At 35.8% G+C, this 19,187-nt stretch overlaps 1 protein-coding gene across 1 annotated transcript; it reads left to right on the forward strand.

Moving 5' to 3' along the window:
* The first annotated feature begins 1,370 nt into the window (after positions 1-1,370).
* LOC100243006 (uncharacterized) lies at positions 1,371-18,268 on the forward strand. The gene is made up of 15 exons (XM_010656358.3): positions 1,371-1,996; positions 10,110-10,503; positions 10,601-10,778; positions 10,921-11,060; positions 11,141-12,377; positions 12,477-12,577; positions 12,749-12,893; positions 13,569-13,637; positions 13,753-13,798; positions 13,895-14,274; positions 14,454-14,533; positions 14,668-14,803; positions 16,983-17,214; positions 17,326-17,408; positions 17,853-18,268. Exons 1-15 carry the CDS (start codon positions 1,888-1,890, stop codon positions 17,985-17,987), a joined length of 3,465 nt encoding a protein of 1,154 aa, XP_010654660.1. The 5' UTR covers positions 1,371-1,887; the 3' UTR covers positions 17,988-18,268.
* Positions 18,269-19,187: the final 919 nt, after the last annotated feature.

Genomic DNA, 19,187 nt, shown 5'->3' on the forward strand with positions numbered 1-19,187 from the left:
ATTGATTTAATTGTTAAAGCATCCAAATTTTTATATTAGAAATAATTACAAAAATATCGTTGACATGTCTTTTGTTCATATCATATTTAAGAATGCAAATTAATTGTCACTTTCAGAGACATTTCCTTATTTGACCAAAACTCCATCATGAGTAATTGACCTTTGAAATTATAATTAAGATGAAATTTTGCACTTAATTTTTTTTTTTTTACTTTATAAGAATTATATTTATATTTTGAATAATAAAATTATGAAACTTTTTTTACATCCTATACTAAAAGCCCTATATCTTTGTTTTCCCTTTAAACTTTGTACAATCAAATGGAAAAAAAAAATTATATATATATAATGTTTGGTTTTAATAAAGTATTAAAGAAAGAAAACAAATATTTTTTTTATAAAAATAAGTAAAATAAATATGAAATAAGATATAAAAATAATTTATTGATTTTAAGTCTTTTTTATTTTTATTTATTTTACCTTTACCTTTACTTTTCCTCCGATTTCCCTTAGATTCTTGGATAACAAATATAGTTAAGGATGACAAGTCGCCCCATTCCAACCACAACCCATTTATTAAAAATAACTTTCATCTCCATTCCATTGAAAAAATTATACGTGATAGGGTAGGGCAGGTATTTGAATTTCTCATCCTTACCCTCTCTTTTAACTTTTTTTTGAAAGATTTTAAAAATTTTAAATTACATTAAAATAAATATATTTTTAATAATTAAAGTATTAGAACTTTTTATAACTTATTTTATTTAAAAAATATTATTATTATATATTAAATTAAATTAATTTTATTATTAAAATTAATTTTATATATAATTGAGGTGGGTACTTATTCGATTTTAATTTATTTATTTAAATTTTAAATACGTCTTATTATACAAGGAAGACGAATACCCAAAAAAGATACGTTGCATTATCATTCCTAAATATAGCGAATATATTTTATTTTATTTTTTCACTTATAAAAATATGTATTTTTAGTTTTTTTTTCTCTCTCTCTCTACTTCCCTCAAACATGGAGAAAAATTCGTATATAATTTGTCACACACCTCGACACCCACCCCTTAGGGTGGGGCACCCCATTGGAAGGCTACCCTACACAAAATTCCAACTCTAATTCATCCAATAACAAAATTTAAAATAATGACTTGTCACTTCACATAACTCCACTTTAAAACAATATTATTTTAATTAAAAATAAATTACGGTTACAATTACAATATCTTTTAAAAATAATGAAATTTGAAATTTGAAAAAAATTAAATACACATGGTGTGACACATCACACATGTGTACAGAATAATAATTACTGTAAAAATCTAAGTGGAATTTGCCTTTCAGATAGTTTCCAAATCAGCATAAGGAGGTGGATGTTAAATAGAGAAAATGGAGGCTTTTTCCCAGAAATTACAGAGGAAAAGGGAGATGATTGGCTCTTCCTCCAACCTCTAAACAACCTGAGTGAATCTCTCAAGACTCAAACCTACCAGTACTTGGGAGTTGAAACTTTCCTACCTTCCAAACAAGCATCCCAGAAACTGAGAGAAAGCGACACAAAAAGGCCTCAGCAAGCAAACGATACCTAACGGTCCTCGCGTTGAACTCCCCCAATCAAAATCCATCCTCCCGTTTCTCCCTTTTCCGAGCTGTGCTTTTTCTGTCGTCTGGGTTTGATCGTGTTTTCCCCAATTTGTCGATTTAAATTCGGTGATCGTTGTTTTGGAGCGGGTGGATTGGGGTTGTGATGGGAATGCGTGGAGGTTGCGTGGATTGGGAGGGGATCTGGTTGGTTGAGATGGGGAAAATTTGCGAATTTTGAGGATTGAGGGGTGGGTTTTGATTTTTTGGGGGGTGTTTCTTTTTGGGGGCGAAATGAGCGCGGCAAAGCCGGCGGTGCCGGTTCGGGACCTGGTGGAGGAGGCCAAGAAGCGGTTTGTGTTTCTGGCGATATGCGTTGTGGGTCTGTCATATCTCATGTCTTGTAAGTGTTGATCGTGTGGAATTGTGTTTTTGTTTTGATTGATTGTTGTGTGATCGGGTTAAGTAATGTGGAAGGAATTGCTGAGAAAATGCAGGAAAAAGAAAATAAAGTATTCGACTTAAAACCCTTTTATACTTTTCATTGTTTGGGAATTTGATTAGTTTGCTCGTTAAAGGTGAGTTCTTAGTGACCCATTTAGTTGGGAATTTAATTTTCCTTCTTTTCCTCTGTTTTCTTGCCTACTCGAAGGAGGGGTGGCTGTTGCTCTTACATTAAGTTTGTAGATTTTATCCGATTTTGTGATTTGTTATCTGGTGTCCAGGGACTAGTCTTATTCTATTCAGTTACCAAATTGAGGATAGTTTTGATTTATTTGGTGTTTAACTTTATTTTTTTCTATTATGATTGGATTTGTTCAGGATATTGTTGACAGCTATGATCAATTTTATCCTTCAATTTTGGAAACTTGTGTCCTTTTGTGTAAAGTGAATAGAATATAATTAGATTGGTTTTGAATAGCATGAAGCACTGGCATCATTTTCATGCAGGAGTTTGCAATTTAGGAGAAATGATGTTTGGTGTTTATTGAGATCGATTAGAGCCAGTTTGGGATTTAGATATTATCCCACATTACTTTCAGATTCATACTTCTGCTTTGGGTAGTACTATTGATTCTGTTGAATTCTTTCTGTTTCCTTCCTGGATGCTTGGCAAGGTGTTGTTGCCTGTCTCTTGGTTATTCAATAATTAGTGCCCACAACTGCTATGGGGAACTGGAGCCTGTTGTTAAGTGTAGAGAATTTTAGAAAAACAAAACTTTTCTATCAGCATGTGTTTTGCCTGAGATGGGAAGTTTACAATTTTGCCACTTGCTCGTCATGTCTGTGTAACCTAGTGATGAAAACTATTCTTTCCCCAGTCAAGTTAACAGAATGGGCTGATATGTTTGTTTGCTGAAATTTTTGGATGCCATTTGAGAATGTTGGGCAATGATTCTAATAAAGAATGAAAATGACCCTTCTGTTCTCTTTCACAGTGATTTTTTGCACTTGGGCTTCTTACTATGATAGGGTTAGTATGAACACTGTGATGTAAAGCCCAATTACCGCTGAAGCACACAACATTATCAACACTACCCTTAACAATGGTTCATGCATATTAAGACATGCCTGACCAGCCCAAAATATCACACTGTGAACTACTCCCTTCTGGCAATGGGTCAGTCTGTTGTTCTCCAATTTTTGCATTATTGCAGATATCAATGCTTGAATGAGTTTATCTTAGTGGTCCTCAATCTTTGCCCCTTAAGCCCAACTTGATTAAGTTGGCTTGTGATCTTTTAATATCAACGAGTCACTCCTAGCCAATCTCAACTTGTTGGTTTGTTTAAACCCCTTAGTTTTTTGGTTGACATGAAATGTCATTCATTAATTACTAACATGCCTCCATAACATTTTTTTCATTGTACATACTATCTATAGTAGGTTTTGTCCATCAATAAATGAATACCATTGGGAAGATCTGATTTAACATATTTATTTATAAACTTGTAGTTTTCTTTTTTTTTTTTTGAGGAAATTGGCGATTGAAAGTGTTTCATATTAGAAAGTCATATGAGACAAGATAACATCGTCATTTGAAATTCTCATGTATGCACCCTATCCGATGGTGCGGGCACAACACCATACATATGTTTTTAGCCTATTGGTTTTCAATTTATGTCCTACCCTTTATGCAACAATGAGACTCAAGGACATCAAATCATTGAAGAGAGTGAGATTAAAGATGGGGTGGCACAATCCTTTTAGTCTCTATTGTTTGAGAATGGGGATTGGTGGCCTAGTTGTTTGGGGCTAACTTTTGATGTTTTGGGCACTGATGAGGCAGCTTTGCTAGAGGCCTCGTTTTCTGAGGAAGATGTCTTCAAAGCCCTCTCGGATCTTAGTGGTGATAAAGTTCCAAGCCCAGATGGTTTTTCCTTAGTGTTTTGGCAAGTTGGGATTTTTTGAAGGATGAGGTGATGTGTTTCTTTAGGGACTTTAATGAGCATGGTAGATTTGTGAAGAGTTTGAATGCTTCTTTCTTGGTTCTTATTCCAAAAAAAGGGGGAGTTGAAGATCTTAAGGACTTTAGGCTTATAAGCTTTGTGGGTAGCCTTTACAAGTTGCTTGCTAAAGTGCTAACAGATAGATTAAAGAAGGTTGTGGGTAAGGTGGTGTCTTGTTCCCAAAATGCTTTTGTGGAGGGGAGGCAAATTCTAGACGCATCTTTGATCGTTAATGAGGCTATTGACTTTTTGTTGAAGAGTAATGCCTATGGTCTAATTTGCAAGCTGCATATTGGGAAGATCTATGATCATGTCAATTGGAATTTCTTGTTGCCGGTTCTTAATCAGATGGGTTTTGGAGAAAAGTGGATTAGGTGGATCAAATGGTGTATTTCTACCATGAGCTTTTTGGTCTTTGTTAACAGTTCTCCATCAGTATTCTTTGGAAGCTCTCGAGGCTTGAGGCAAGGGAACCCCCTTTTTTCTTATTTATTTGTGATTGTCATGAAAGCCCTTAGTTGCTTACTAAAGAGGGCTAAGATCGGTGGTTTCTTGTTGGGATGGTGGGTGAGAGGTAGAGGTGGGGGGGAGGGGGGTGGGGATTTTTTCACATTTGTTATTTGCTGATGACATTTTAGTTTTCTGTGAGTTGTCTCAAGATCAGTTGACTTACTTATGCTGGTTGCTTATGTGGTTTGAGGCCATTTTTGGGTTGAAAGTTAATTTGGAAAAGAGCGAGCTAATTCCTATGGGAAGTGTGGAGAATATTAAAGAATTTGGCCAAGAGTTTAAGTGCAAGGTTGGTGTCCTCCCCTCTTCATAGTTGGGTCGTCCATTGGGTGCTTCTTTTAAGTTTGTCTTAGTTTGGGATAGTGTAGAGAAGAGGTTTCATAAAAGACTACTATTGTGGAAAAAGGCAATACATTTCCAAAGGAGGGAGACTTACCCTAATCCGTAGCACCTTTTCTAGTATGCCTATCTATTTTATGTCCCTTTTTTGTATTCCGGGGGTAGTTAGGTTGAGGTTGAAGCAAATTCAAAGGAATTTTCTCTAGGAAGGAGTAGACCTGGACTGGAAACCCCATTTGGTAAATTGGGCCATTGTGTGCTCAAACAAAAGAAAGGGAGGTTTGGGGTGAGAAATTTGTTGTCCCTCAATAGAGCCTTGCTTTGTAAATGGAATTGGTGTTATGCAAAAGAAATGGGGGCCTTTTAGCAAAAAATAATTAGTGGAAAATATGGGGAAGATGATGGCGGGTGGTGCTCTTGTGAAGTGAGCATGGATTGAAAAATCGGAAAATGTCGCCGATATTTCGGAGAAATATCGGTTATCGGGCGGCATCGAAACGATAATCGGCACCGATTATCGATCGACGGAAAAATCGGCCAAAAATCGGCAAAATCGCCGATATATCGGCGAAATATCGGTGGAGAACCGAAAAATCGGCGAAACATCGGCGAGTGGAGGCACGCGCGGAGAAGAAGGAGGTGGATGGAAAAAAATCGGCAATTAATCGGCAAAATCGGCGATATATCGGCGATTTTTTGAAAAAATCGGCGATTTTTTCAAAAAAATCGGCGATTTTTTCCAACCAGATTTCACCCGTGTAATTTAATTTTTTATAAAAAAATTACTAAGCATGAAAGGAAGGATTCCATGTTGGGCCTGTCTTATGACATAGCCCACATATCCACTCCAATTACTGTGGGCTTTTTTTTCAGCCCACAAGACCATGCCAAGACTTTGCTGAGGATGACTTTTATAGGAGTCATTTGACTCCTTGTTCCTCTCATTTTCCGATGTGGGATTGCTTAAATATCAATGAAAAAAAACATAACAAAACTCCACCAAAAGGATTTGAACCTTGGACCAATCTTTTACTATAGTCCACCTAGGACACCACTTGGCTATATGTGTTTTGTTATCTAATATGCCAAACAAAACAATATATATTAGATTTTAAATTATAATATTAAATAAAAATAATATAATATTTTTAAAAATTATGAAATTAGTTTAAATTTTCATTTTTTTATATATTCACATTTCAATATTATACATATTTCATTTAATAAAATTTAAAATATTAATATGATTTAATTTGATAATATCAAAGATATAAAATAATATTATTGATGTTTAATTTATTCATATATATTTTAAAATTTTTATAATTATTTTTAATTTTAATAATATATTTATGACGTCACCTGTTCGATCATCGGTCCGATTCTGAAAACATTGATTACACTTATAAAATAACTTTAACATGTATATTCTTGCTTATTTTTATCATTCTTTGGATTTTTCTAAGCATTCCCATCAATTTTGGATAATTTTTGTCTCATCGATATTTGATGAAAAATATCCACCGATATTTCTCCGATATTTCCGATATATCCGTAAAATCCAAGTACCGATATATCCGTATTTACCGATATTTCAATCCTTGGAAGTGAGAGATGGGTATGAAGTAGGATTATGGAAAACCATTCAGAAGGATTGGCACATTTTGGGTAGTAGAATTGCTTATACAATGGGTAATGGAAGGGTGAGATTTTGGATGGACAAGTGGTGTGGAGATGAACCGCTAAGGATATCTTTTTCCTTATTATTTGCTCTTGCCATCCCCAAGGAGGTTTGGTTCTCTTCTTTTGATGGGGGTTGTTGGGCACCCTGCTTCTCTAGGCGACTCAATAATTGGGATGTGGATATTGTGGAGTGGTTCTTCTTAAGGTTGCAAGGGTGGAGAGTGTGCAGGGATGAGGAGGATAAGTTGGTGTGGACAAGGGCGAAGAATGGAAAATTTTCTGTTAAATTCTTGTACAAGGAGTTGGAGCCAGGAAGACAAATGGATTTCCCAACAAGTGTTATTTGGAACTCTTGGGTCCCGCCCAAGGTGGGCATCTTCGCATGGGAGGCCACATGGAATAAAATTTTAACTTTGGATCACACTCAAAGGAGAGGGTGGGTTGTGGAAAACAAATGTTTCCTTTTGTTGCAAAGAGGAAGAATTGGTTGACCACATTCTCATCCACTATGACAAGACAAGGGTTGTATGACATCTCCTATTTTCTCTTTTTGGTGTGTCTTGGGTTCTTGCCTTTTCAATGAGAGAGACGCTCATAGGTTGGCATGGGTCTTTTGTGGGTAGGAAAAGGAAAAAGGTGTGGCGTGCTGCTCCTTTGTGCCTTTTTTGGACAAACTGGAAGGAAAGGAATAGTAGGGTGTTAAAAAACAAGGAGCACTTTGTTCATAGGATTAAACTTAATTTTCTGTGTAATTTTTAAGTGTGGTCCAATTTGTTTATAACTCTTGACTCTTCTTCTATTGCAGATTTTGTGGATTGGTTAGGGTCTTGTTGAGGAGGTGTCATTTTTTTTGTTGTCCTTTGGTTTTTTGGTGGCGTCTTAGGCACCCTTTGTATACTCCATGTGTACTTTGGAGCGCTTTTCTGGTGTTGCTTTTATTAATATATGTTCTCTTTATCTATCAAAAAAAAAAAAAAAAAAAAAAAAAACAATGAGATTTGGTGCCTGGGTTTTGACTTTCTCTGTCTCACTCTGAAAAATCTTAAGTTTTAATTTCCTTTCTTTTTTTTCTTTTCTTTTTTTTGAGAAATATATCATATGCATTTTTTTTGTTGCTGTTAAACTGAGAAGGAAAACTTGGTTGATATGGTACTGACATATACTATTCCAGTTGAGAAACACAAATGCCAACTGAAACAGAATCAACAACTTAGTCTAGAAAGTGCAAAACTGATGGGAGATCAGTATTAGTTTTAAACTGCACAAGTTTCCTTGTTTTTTCATTTATTGCTTTGCACCTTCCTCTCTTCTTACAGAATCACATTATAACCTTAGATCAACAAAAAGAAAGATAGTGGTAATGCATTACAGTTATTCCCTTTAATACACACTTTATTGTTAAATGATTATGATTATGATAATGATGCTTTTATAATGTCTGCATAACTTATAATAAAGAACTTTTTAGGTTTACAAAAGCTGTTCCTGTGCAATTGTGTGGAACCAAAAATGTGATCCTCCAATTTTGTTACCTTTCTGGCATGCTTTGCATATTGATACATTACTATGGATTATGGTCATGGCCATTTTTACTGTGTAAATATGTGGATTTGAGAATGTAGAATTATCTTCTCTTCCAGTGTTGTATTGACTGGAACAACATCTTGAAGGGGTGGGAGGGGGGTGGTTCACTTTTCCGCTTGAATCTCCTTCCTTTGGTCAATCTTAAGGCAGAGGATATCGACTGACAATACTCCCCTGTTGGTGGGCTGATGACAACTCTTCTCTTTCAGGCTTCTCCCTTGGATATCAATAGCTTTGTTCTCCTTAAGACTTAAATCCTCTACCTTTCCCAATGGGAGAGTCTCCATGGTTGTTTCCCTGCATTTGATAAGAAGCAATAGCCCAACCTTGAATCTTCCATCCCAATCAGAGTATCCATCTGCAAAACCTCGGATTCGATAATCTAATCCAGTTGAGATAAGCAGTTCCAACCAGGAATGGAAAGCCTTTGATCTCCTACCCAACCCAATCCATCAATATTATTTGTTGATTCAAGGAGCAGAAATTACGGAAGGATCAGTTATTGGTTGGGTTGAGGCTTATTATGGTGAATCCATTCCCTTCCCACTTATCAATCCAGGGTGGTGGGTCACCTCATTTGCTCTCCCTCCTTTGATGGATGTGCCACCAATCAAGAATTGGATTGATGACTGCCTTCTTGAATGGGGATGTAGAAAGAACTTATCCTCCTCCCCGACCTTGCCTTCCATTTATCCTATTTTGAGATGACAAACAAATAACTTCTCTTTTTTCCATCTGAGCATGAGGTAGAAGGGAATTGATCAACCAATCCTTAAAAGAGAAGAGATAGAACTCTTCTGGCCTGTTCAGTAAATCTATTTTTTCCATTCAAACAACTCACTTGAAGTGGCTACCTTTGTTTGTTTGGGTATTTTTGTTTCTTTTGGACATTTTTTGCCTACTGGAACTTTGCATTCCTTAAACTGTGCTTCCGCTTTTCCCCTTCTCATTATTGTATGCTCTTTTTATTTTGTCTTTTTTTGTTGTTGTATTAAGAAGTTATTGTCTCTATTTATTTATCATATAAGTAGAATTTATTGTGGGGCACTCCCTTGCCCCTTTGGTTCTCTAATAAGAAAATGGGTTCTCATATTTATATTTCAGCTTGAAGTTGACAAAGGAAGATATATTTTCTTTTCTCTCCATGCTATTAGAATACCCTATTTTGGGTTTAAATGCTGGAATATATTCTTCTTACTCATTGATGAACCTAAATAAAGTATTTTGATATCGAGTGCCATATCTTGGGCTTCTATACTCAGATTTTATGAGTATCTCATGTTCTCTCTCCCTCCCTCACACACACATGTGGCTAAAGGCCTTATTGCATGGTCATACACAATGGGTTCATAGGCCCCAGAATGTGGACATGGCAATAGGGTAGGGCTGGGAGACAGAAGTTTGGGTCGTGTGGACCCAAAGGAGTATGATCACTATCCAATCTGCACAAAGATTATGCTGCCTATAGGTATGGGTTAGGGAGCATAACCAATCTGTAGAAATGATACTTTGTATGTCTTTTATCAGGTTCAAGAGGGAATAGAGCTTAGAGTCATCTTTTTGATTTATCTTAGTGGCATATCCTGATTCTTTGAGCAATGTCTCTGAAGCTATTTGCCCAGGCGAGTGTTGCACCCTCTATGGATGCCCAACCCTCATCTTGATCATTGTCACAACCACCAATGTTATAGGCCATCTCCCATTCTCATCTCTGATCAAACAACCAGCCCCAGCCAAACTGGGTTCCCTTCGCACATCCATTAACAATCTAACTCAGTCCAAAATGGAGAATTTCCTAGTAATAAATCTTCTATTATAGTACTACTAAAATACCATTTTCATGTTCAGTGTTTGTTAAGAGACTGGAATGTTCTATATAGCGGGTTGCCTGTAATTTTCTGTTGTTCTCTTTCCATGATGTGGAACTTACCATACTCCTTCTCATCTCAGTGACAAGCTCCTCAGTTTGGTTCAACTTGCCTGCAGCTGCTTCCTTAATTATCATCATCAGGTATTTGTCTCTAGATTTTGAGATGAGAAGGAAAGCAGCAGCATACAATAGCAAACCATCCTCAGCAAATACTGTGTCTCAAAAGAAATCTCCTGAAGGTCCTAAAATTATTGAGAAGTTTGACTGGAGGAGGAAGGTTAATTCCTCTGTTGTTGAGGATGCAATTGATCAGTTCACCAGACATCTGGTTTCTGAGTGGGTGACTGATCTCTGGTACTCTCGCATAACGCCTGATAAAGAGGGCCCAGAGGAGCTGGTGCAGATCATGAATGGAGTTCTTGGAGAAATTTCATCTCGCGCAAGGAATGTAAATCTCATCGATCTTTTAACAAGGTTTTAGTTCCAAAGACATCTCATTTTGATCTAATTTCGAGTTGTTTTTGTCTGAAAGTGTATTTACTGGAAAAAGCTTCTTTTTGGATTGAAGCAGGGATCTTATCAATCTCATTTGCACCCACTTGGAGCTTTTCCGTGCAATTCAAGGAAAGATTGTGAAGAAACAGTTGGGATCATTATCTATTGCTGACCGAGATAAGGAACTAAAACTTGTCCTGGCCGCAGAAAACAAATTGCACCCTGCACTATTTTCTGCTGAGGCTGAGCACAAGGTTGTCTACTCTATTTTGTGTCCTCCAGATTATGCTAAGTCAGTCAGTCTATAGATCTCACCTCAAGGGTGAAGGTATTTCTTAGGAATTCTTCCACTCTCTGAATTGTGGTGATCATACTTTTTGTTCAATTTTCTGGCAGGTTTTGCAGCATTTGATGGATGGTCTCATTGTTTTTACTTTCAAGCCTGAAGATCTGCAATGCTCTTTCTTCCGTTATACTGTCAGGGAGCTTCTTGCTTGTGCTGTGATTCGACCAGTCTTAAACTTGGCTAATCCAAGGTAACCGTTCCTGTTGTTCTGCTTTTGTAAAATTTTATTATGTTGTTGGTATTCTCATTTTTCTTCAATTTCTATGACAGGTTTATTAATGAAAGAATTGAATCTTTAGTTATTTCAGCAGCCAAGGCTAATAAAGGAGGTACTACAGCTCAAGAGGCATCCCAGCCTAAACCAAATGGGTCGTCAAGGATCTCATCTGATCATTTTTCTCGATTTCTAGATCCTTCTGTTACAGGTGTTGAACTCGTGCAGTTGAAAAATGATCAATCTAGAACTGCTGCAGATAAGAGCGGGAAGGACAATGTGAATGGAACGCATCTTTCAAAGGACCCATTGCTTTCGATTGATGCTCGATCCACTCGTTCATGGGGTTCTTTGCCTTCTGGTCCCCTAACTGGTGATGGAAGAGGTATTCAACATCACCGCACTGGAGGTGAATGGGGTGATATGTTAGATATAGTTTCTCGCAGAAAGACTCAAGTTCTTGCTCCAGAAAATTTTGAAAATATGTGGACAAAAGGGAGAAACTACAAAAAGAAGGAAGATCGATTAACCGAGCAAGCCACTCAAAGTTCTTTGGCAGGGAAAACTGATGCTGTGAATAACTCAAAGGGGATACATAACCCCAAAGAAAAGGATGGTATAAGCAAGGTTAATTCTCCCCAGAGCAGTGGTATCATGTCTGGATGTAATGATCAGTCAACAACAAAAAATTTGTTCCCTCGTGCTGACCTGAATATATCAACTCACTCTTCAGATACTCTATATCAAGAAGATGATGATAATGCTCTCATGCGCTTGGAGGAGGTTGAAACCGGGAGCAGTAGTTCCTATACTACTGAAGATGAAGAAACCAACGCTGTGACTGGTCTTGATTCCCCTGTCACCAAGGTTTGGGATGGAAGAAGCAACAGAAATCTCGCGGTTTCTCACATTCGTCATCCACTAGAAAGTTCTGAAGGCCATATGGGAAAAAAGACTAATAAAGGCCATGTTCGTTATCAAACAGTACCTAGAAACCACACTGGCAGGAAAAGGTCTAGATTAAGTAGTCAAAAGGTGCATGTCTGGCAAGAGGTTGAGAGAACAAGCTTCTTGTCCGGAGATGGACAGGATATACTAAATTCTTCTAAAGGACATGAAAAGTCTGAGGATTCTAGTGATGATTCTGAGACAGAACTGTTGGGAAGAGTTAATAGTGGAGCAGCTGCTTCTTCATCTGCACCTTCTATTTCTAAATCTGAAAGCCGTAGTTTTTCTGTTAATACCCTGCAAAATTCATTATTGGCAGATTCTTTTTTGAAGTTGAGATGTGAGGTAGACATATGGCTCAGTTTTTGTATTTGTTTCAGCATGGTTAATTTGTTTCTGTATCCTGCTATCATCTGAAGTCCATAACCTTGTTTCTTTTTGCAGGTTTTGGGAGCTAATATTGTGAAAAGTGGCTCTAGAACATTTGCTGTTTATTCAATTTCTGTTACCGATATAAATAATAATAGCTGGTCCATCAAAAGAAGGTGCCAGGGATAGTGCTGTACACTTTCTGGTTTTTTTTGTTGATGGATATGTTCTTTAATTTTCATTCATACAGGGCTTCTTCAGTTTATTCTCTTATAGTTCATACTTCTTCTTTCATTGTACATTGCTATGGCTTCTATAACTGCACTCTGTTGCTGTTTCATTTATAGGTTCCGACATTTTGAAGAACTGCATCGGCGTCTCAAAGAATTTCCAGAGTATAATCTTCATTTGCCACCAAAGCATTTTCTGTCAACAGGTTTAGACATGCTTGTCATTCAAGAACGGTGTAACTTGCTGGACATATATTTAAAGGTCCTATGCTAAATATACTCCTTTCTTCTGTTTCTTTTCCTTATTTTTTTGTTTTATTTATATTGGAGCTTAAGCTTTTAGGAAAATTGAATGTCCCACATGGTATCAAAGCTCTAAATTAGCTAGAGGTCCCTGGTCCAAGTCATCCCCATTTATTTATCTAATACTGTGATCACAAAAATGTGATTTGTTTGCTGCTAATGGTTGTTGTGTATGTGGGTAGGAAATCCAATTACATATGTAGGAAATTCAACATTTTCTGATCAGAATCTCTGAAGGGTGTGTGTGTGTTTTCTGGCTTGTGTTAACCATTGTCTTTTTTATTCTTTAATTTTTATTTTATGGATTCGAGACGAGTGCTTGTTCCATGACTGGTAGCATTTCCTAAGTCACCAGTGTTTATGTTATTTGAAAGCCAAATATATGTATTTCATGTAGCTAATGAGTTATTCCTGCTTTCAATTATGTTGAGATTAGAACAGTAAATTAAAGTTATCAGCACTTATGGCATAAGGGGTCTGGGTATTGCTTTACCTGTGAGAAAAAACTCCAGTTTTTTATTTTATTGTTCAGTGTGTTGTAACTAACAATTTTACTTTTCTGTCCTGACATATTGTCTTGTTTTCTTATGCTCCCAATCTCCAAATGACATTTTCATGTGTTTCTGTTCTTCAGAAGCTCTTGCAACTTCCCACAATTTCAGGATCAATTGAAGTTTGGGACTTCCTTAGTGTAGATTCTCAGGTTTGATATTTTCTTCTTTTTATCCTTTTTTGTGTGTGGATTGGTACCTTATGTAGAGTGGGGCTTGTTATCCTTTTTATTTTGGGAAGAATTTCTAACTGCTTGTAAAATGCAGACATACATCTTCTCAAATTCCATTTCAATCATCGAAACATTGTCAGGTAAATTGTCTTTCTATGTAGGATTCTATATATTTCCATTTTTTTTCCTTTTTCTGAATATTTGATATTCTTTCATTTTTCCGTGGAATTTAATAGTTGACCTACATTGCAAGCCAGCAGAAAATAGTAACAAAGTTCTGAGTTTTGTTGGCCCTCTAGTCAATCCTCTACCCTCCAGGAGAGCACATTTAGGGACTGAAAGCAAGGAACCTCCATTGCAGACGAAGCATAATCATCTTGTAGATCAGGGAAGATTGACAGAGAAAGGCCCCACATATTCTCTGGTGGAAAAGCCTGTTAAAGAATGTGGAAAGCCATTTGACGATTCAGGCAGTGACTCAGATTCTAGAGTGCAAAAGAATGCATCTTCTATGGGAAACTTGGGAAAGAAAGTTAAAGGAAGAGAAGGTGATGGTTTACTAGAAACATCTGAGGTGCTTTCTGATGCTGAAAATGACCCATCCCTTCCTACAGAGGTAACCACTATAGCTAATTACAATCTACTTTGTTTGAATTTTATTGACTTGTGTTTAGTAGCAAACCATTATTTTGTCACCATTTTGTAGAGTTATAGTGCTTCTTCTTGTAGTGCTGTGCATGTTCCAGCCTACCTATGCCATGTATAGGTTTTTAACTTAAAATTTCTTGAATGCAGTGGGTTCCACCAAGTCTAAGTGTTCCCATATTAGATTTGGTAGATGTTATTTTCCAGCTTCAAGATGGTGGATGGATCAGGTATTCAATATATGTCATCTAGAATTTTGTTGTATCACATCAGGATAATTTTTCAATTTTCATATTTACTAACTCATATCCTGATCTTATTAAATTGATGAATTCTTGTGAACACTATTTTCTATGCATTTCAGGCGGAAGGCTTTCTGGGTGGCCAAACAGGTATTACAACTGGGAATGGGTGATGCTTTTGATGATTGGTTAATTGAGAAAATTCAGCTTCTGCGGAAGGGATCAGTGATTGCTTCAGGGATCAAGAGAGTTGAGAAGGTAAATATTAACGTCAATTTGATTCTAGAATTTCAACAACTTTTGGGATATCTGAATGCAGTTCCAACTTGTTAGTATCTGCTTTATTAAATTTTTTGGACTAAACCAGTTCTATGCTTGCATATGTTAATATCTCCTTTATTAAAATTTTTGAATTAAAAACAGTTCCATGCTTGAAGTATCTGGTCCTATGTTTGATAGAATGGGATTTGGAGTTCCAGATGACATTAAATTCATTTCAACAATCTTTGGTTTTATTCTTTTGTTGTAGGGATATTTTTTGTTGTAATCAAAGATCAATAACAAGTGGCAACATGACCAATCCTTAATGGAGCTGGACCTTTTTTGTTCTTTAAATCTTACCTATCAAAAAACAAAACAAAACAAAACAAATAAGAAGAGTCCAGGTCCATTGAGGATTGGTCCTGACAATTTACGTATGCTCAGAACTCCACTTTTTTCCTCATATTTATGATCCTCTGCATGTGTGTCCTTTCTGACATTGAATATGACCATTATTAATGCTGCAAATATTTTCAAACCTCCCATGTATCCTTTTTGATGGGTCTGATTGCCCTTGGCAATTTGATGCTGCCTAGAATTTGTCTAACATTTTCAATCCTGCCACTTAGAATATTTGTATTTGTAAATTGGTTCCTAACAACTAGTCAAACAAGAAATCAACCAATGGTAGTATCTTAGGACATATGCTGTGACATAAAATGTGACATAAGCAAAGAAGTTACAATGAAAATTATTGCAAGAGAACTATTATAAAACACAATATAATTTGCATGAAAACAATAGGTTTTAGATGGAAAGAAACGCCAAAATCAAGTAATCTTTGGATTAGCGCTTCTTAAGCAACTCTGACCAGAAGGGCTTAATGCTAAAATCATTAAAAATAAATAAATCAGTTTGGTATGCTGAACAGTTAGGAAATGTTTAGAAAGAAAAAGAAGTTGAATCCAAGGAAGATAGGAAAGAAGAAGGTGAGAGAGGGAACTTACAAAGAGCAAGGGAGGGGATAATACAGTCTTCCAAACCTCTTGGGACACAGAACTCCAAAAGAAGCCAGCAAAGGCAGAGGTGCAAGAAAAGAAAGAATAAGAAGAAGAGAGAATAGTAAGGGGCAGTCAAGCCCAGTTTTTCAGGATAATCTCTGGAAACCTCTCTAATTGGGGTTGGTTCAGATGTTTTATTGCTAAGGTAAAATACTAAAAAGTTAGTGTGCCAAAATGAGTACAATATTTGGCGTTTTAGACTACCTGGAATTACAATCTGAGAAATGTTCTACTCTGTTACTTGCCAAGCAAGTACTAACTTAAGTGAGGATGTAGACAACACCCACAACATCATCAGATATACCAATTAGTAAGCTATATGATCAAAGAATCAGGCAGCTTCTTCCAGCTAAAAAGGTGGAATAGAAACGCTAAAATAAAAATCCATGCTGCCCCTCCAATCTAACTCTTCTTCATCCTACAGATTCTATGTCAATATTTTCTAGATCCATCTCCATCACAGGTTCCTTAAGGTCCTTGGTTATCTGATTGGAGCCTGCCCTCTTCACTTGCATGATCATCAGGCCACCATCTTTCTTTCCCCTTTAATTGTGATTCTCTACCTTCATACTTGTACTAGAAAGCAGTCATAGTATGCTTGTTAAATACCTTGATATGGAGTGGGGAAACATGATCAGATAGTGCAGCCTGACTGGCCAAAAAAACCTTTTTTCACTTATTTTACAGTAGGTTATAATTGAATTGATGAATATAAGTTTGGGTAATAGTGTTACTGAATTTAATTTTTTGGTGTTTATTACACTTTGTACATGATAAATGGTCTTCCATGTGTGCCCTTCTTTTTTATAAATATTATAATTGAAAAGCAAAGAAAAGGTTGCATGATTTGAATGTGACATTTTTATAGTTTGAATGCTGCTGTATCTAATTGGAGGCTTTTTACTTTTAATTGAATGTAATTCTTTTATCATTTCACCCCCATGATTTCCATTTTTATCTCAGACAAAGATAGCATTTCCCTTTTTAACATTCTTTCTGTGCATGATGAAAGTAGCTTTAATTTGCTTATGCGTGTTTTCTATAACACTTTTAAGATAGAGGATTTGGATGCTTTTGTATTATTTCTGATTTAGTTCTCATGTGATTTTAAACAGATACTATGGCCTGATGGAATATTCTTAACCAAGCATCCAAAAAGACGAAGACCGTCTGTCCCCATAAGCCCATCCCAAATGTCACCTCATGGCCAGCAACCTGCACAAATGTCTTCACCTAAAATGGAGGATCTCCAGAAACTGCAGGAAAAGGAGCACAACTTGGTATTGGATGAGTTGCAACAACAAGAAGCAGACCGACGTGCAAAGCTCGTATATGAGCTAATGATTGGTAATATTGGTCATCCTACACATTTCCTGTGTATTATCTACATTAAGATATCATATTGTATTGGAGTTACCGTGGCCAATCTTGGAAATGTTACTCTCTTTTTCAATGTAGATAATCCACCATCTGCTATTGTGGGCCTTGTTGGACGCAAGGAGTACGAACAATGTGCTAAGGATCTCTATTTCTTTCTTCAGGTAATTTTTGTTCTGCTAAGGATCTATATTTCTTTTTTCAGGTAATATTTATTGCAGTAGATATGATTTGTTTTAGACGCCTTTTCTTTTTTTCCACCGGGACAAATTCCTTTAGTTCCTAGTTAAACTGGTGATTTTTTCTTTTGACCCCTGGCTTAACAGTTCAGGATGAACTTTGTATAGGAAAGATTGTATACCTAGTGAGTAGTCCATTACTGCATAACTACACCTGCCATTCAACTCTTCCACTCGGAAAACCGTTTATATTCCATGCACTGAGTTGATGGTGGTCTTGATTGGGGAATGGAATCCTGGTGTAAATTTCGTAGTTGAGACATGTGACCTCTCAAAATTCTTGGCACACCTAATCATTTGCAGCTGTTGATTCATTCTTCTCAGAAATTTTTCTAAAACAGTTGCAATGACTCTCTTTTTCCTGTGCAGTCATCTGTTTGTTTGAAGATGCTGGCCTTCGACCTCCTAGAGCTGCTGGTATTGTCAGCATTTCCAGAGTTGGATGACATCTTCAAGCAGTTGTTTGAAGAAAGGCAAAAGTTTGGAGAATTCAAAGCGAATTGATGGAATTTTATATTTGAAGTTTTAAAGATTCTGAGGGATATCTTCCCATGATTTTATTTTTTCAGGCACAATGTTTAAAATCATGTTTCTGTTTGTCTGTTGGGAAAGTTTTGTGACTGGAAGATCATTGTCCCCCATTTTCAACTGAGAGAATCATTGTTATACACAGGTCAAAGTTCTGTAATTAACTTTTGATTTGGCATCTTGAGAAAATCATATGTAAATCACCAGACTGATACAACAAAAAGAAATACTACATGGAAAGCTGTTTGTTTCACCAAGCCTTCAGATTCCAATTTTCACCCTTGTTTTATCTAATGTCTCAAGGACTTGATATCTTTTTCCCTTTCTTTTTTTTTTGTTCATTTTCCTCCTAGAACAATCTGTGATTAGTTATTATACTTCAATAACATGAATTTTCCTTATAGGCAAACACTAAGGCTATGTTTGGTTCCCAGAAAATTCGAGGGAAAGAAAATAGAGAGGAAAAATTAAAGAAAAGAAAAAATAAAGGAAAATAAAAAATAGATTCAAAATCAATAAATTATTTTTATATATTTCTTCAAACTTATTTCACTTAGTTTCATCTATTATATAAAGATTAAATAATTTTAAAATATATAAATTTCTAACTAATTTTAATTATATTTAATTTTCTTTAAAAAATGAAACCAAACATGAAAAAGTCATTTTCCTTAATAATTTTTTTCTTTCCTTAATACTTTTCGGGAACCAAACATAGCCTAAGTATTCTCACCATGTGTTGGAAATTATGAAAGTCGTCAAGAAGTTGAGTCATCACAATGATATCTCCCTTAAGCCACATTTGGTTGTCTGGTTGTCATCCAAAGGTACTTAAAAAATGTTTAAAAAAAAAAAAATTGTAATATATGATTTTAATATAAAATTACAAATATCATAAAAATGAAAAAAAAAAACCTTATATGTTTTAAAAATATTTAATCTTTATATAAAAAGATTAAACAAGTAACTAATTTAAAATTGAATATAAAACAATTTATGCACTTTAAATTTATTTTTTATTTTCTCATACTTTTCTTCCTTCCAAAACCAAAAACAGCTTTAGGGTTAGTTTGGTTTTTGTTTTCAAGAACTGTTTTTTGTTCTTGAAAACAAAATACACAAAAAACTTGTTTGGGAAAAAGGGTGTGTTTTTGTTTTTCATGTTTTCTGTGTTCT

This window comes from Vitis vinifera, chromosome 9 (assembly GCF_030704535.1).
Source record: "Vitis vinifera cultivar Pinot Noir 40024 chromosome 9, ASM3070453v1".
In the NCBI taxonomy this organism is placed as follows: domain Eukaryota; kingdom Viridiplantae; phylum Streptophyta; class Magnoliopsida; order Vitales; family Vitaceae; genus Vitis; species Vitis vinifera.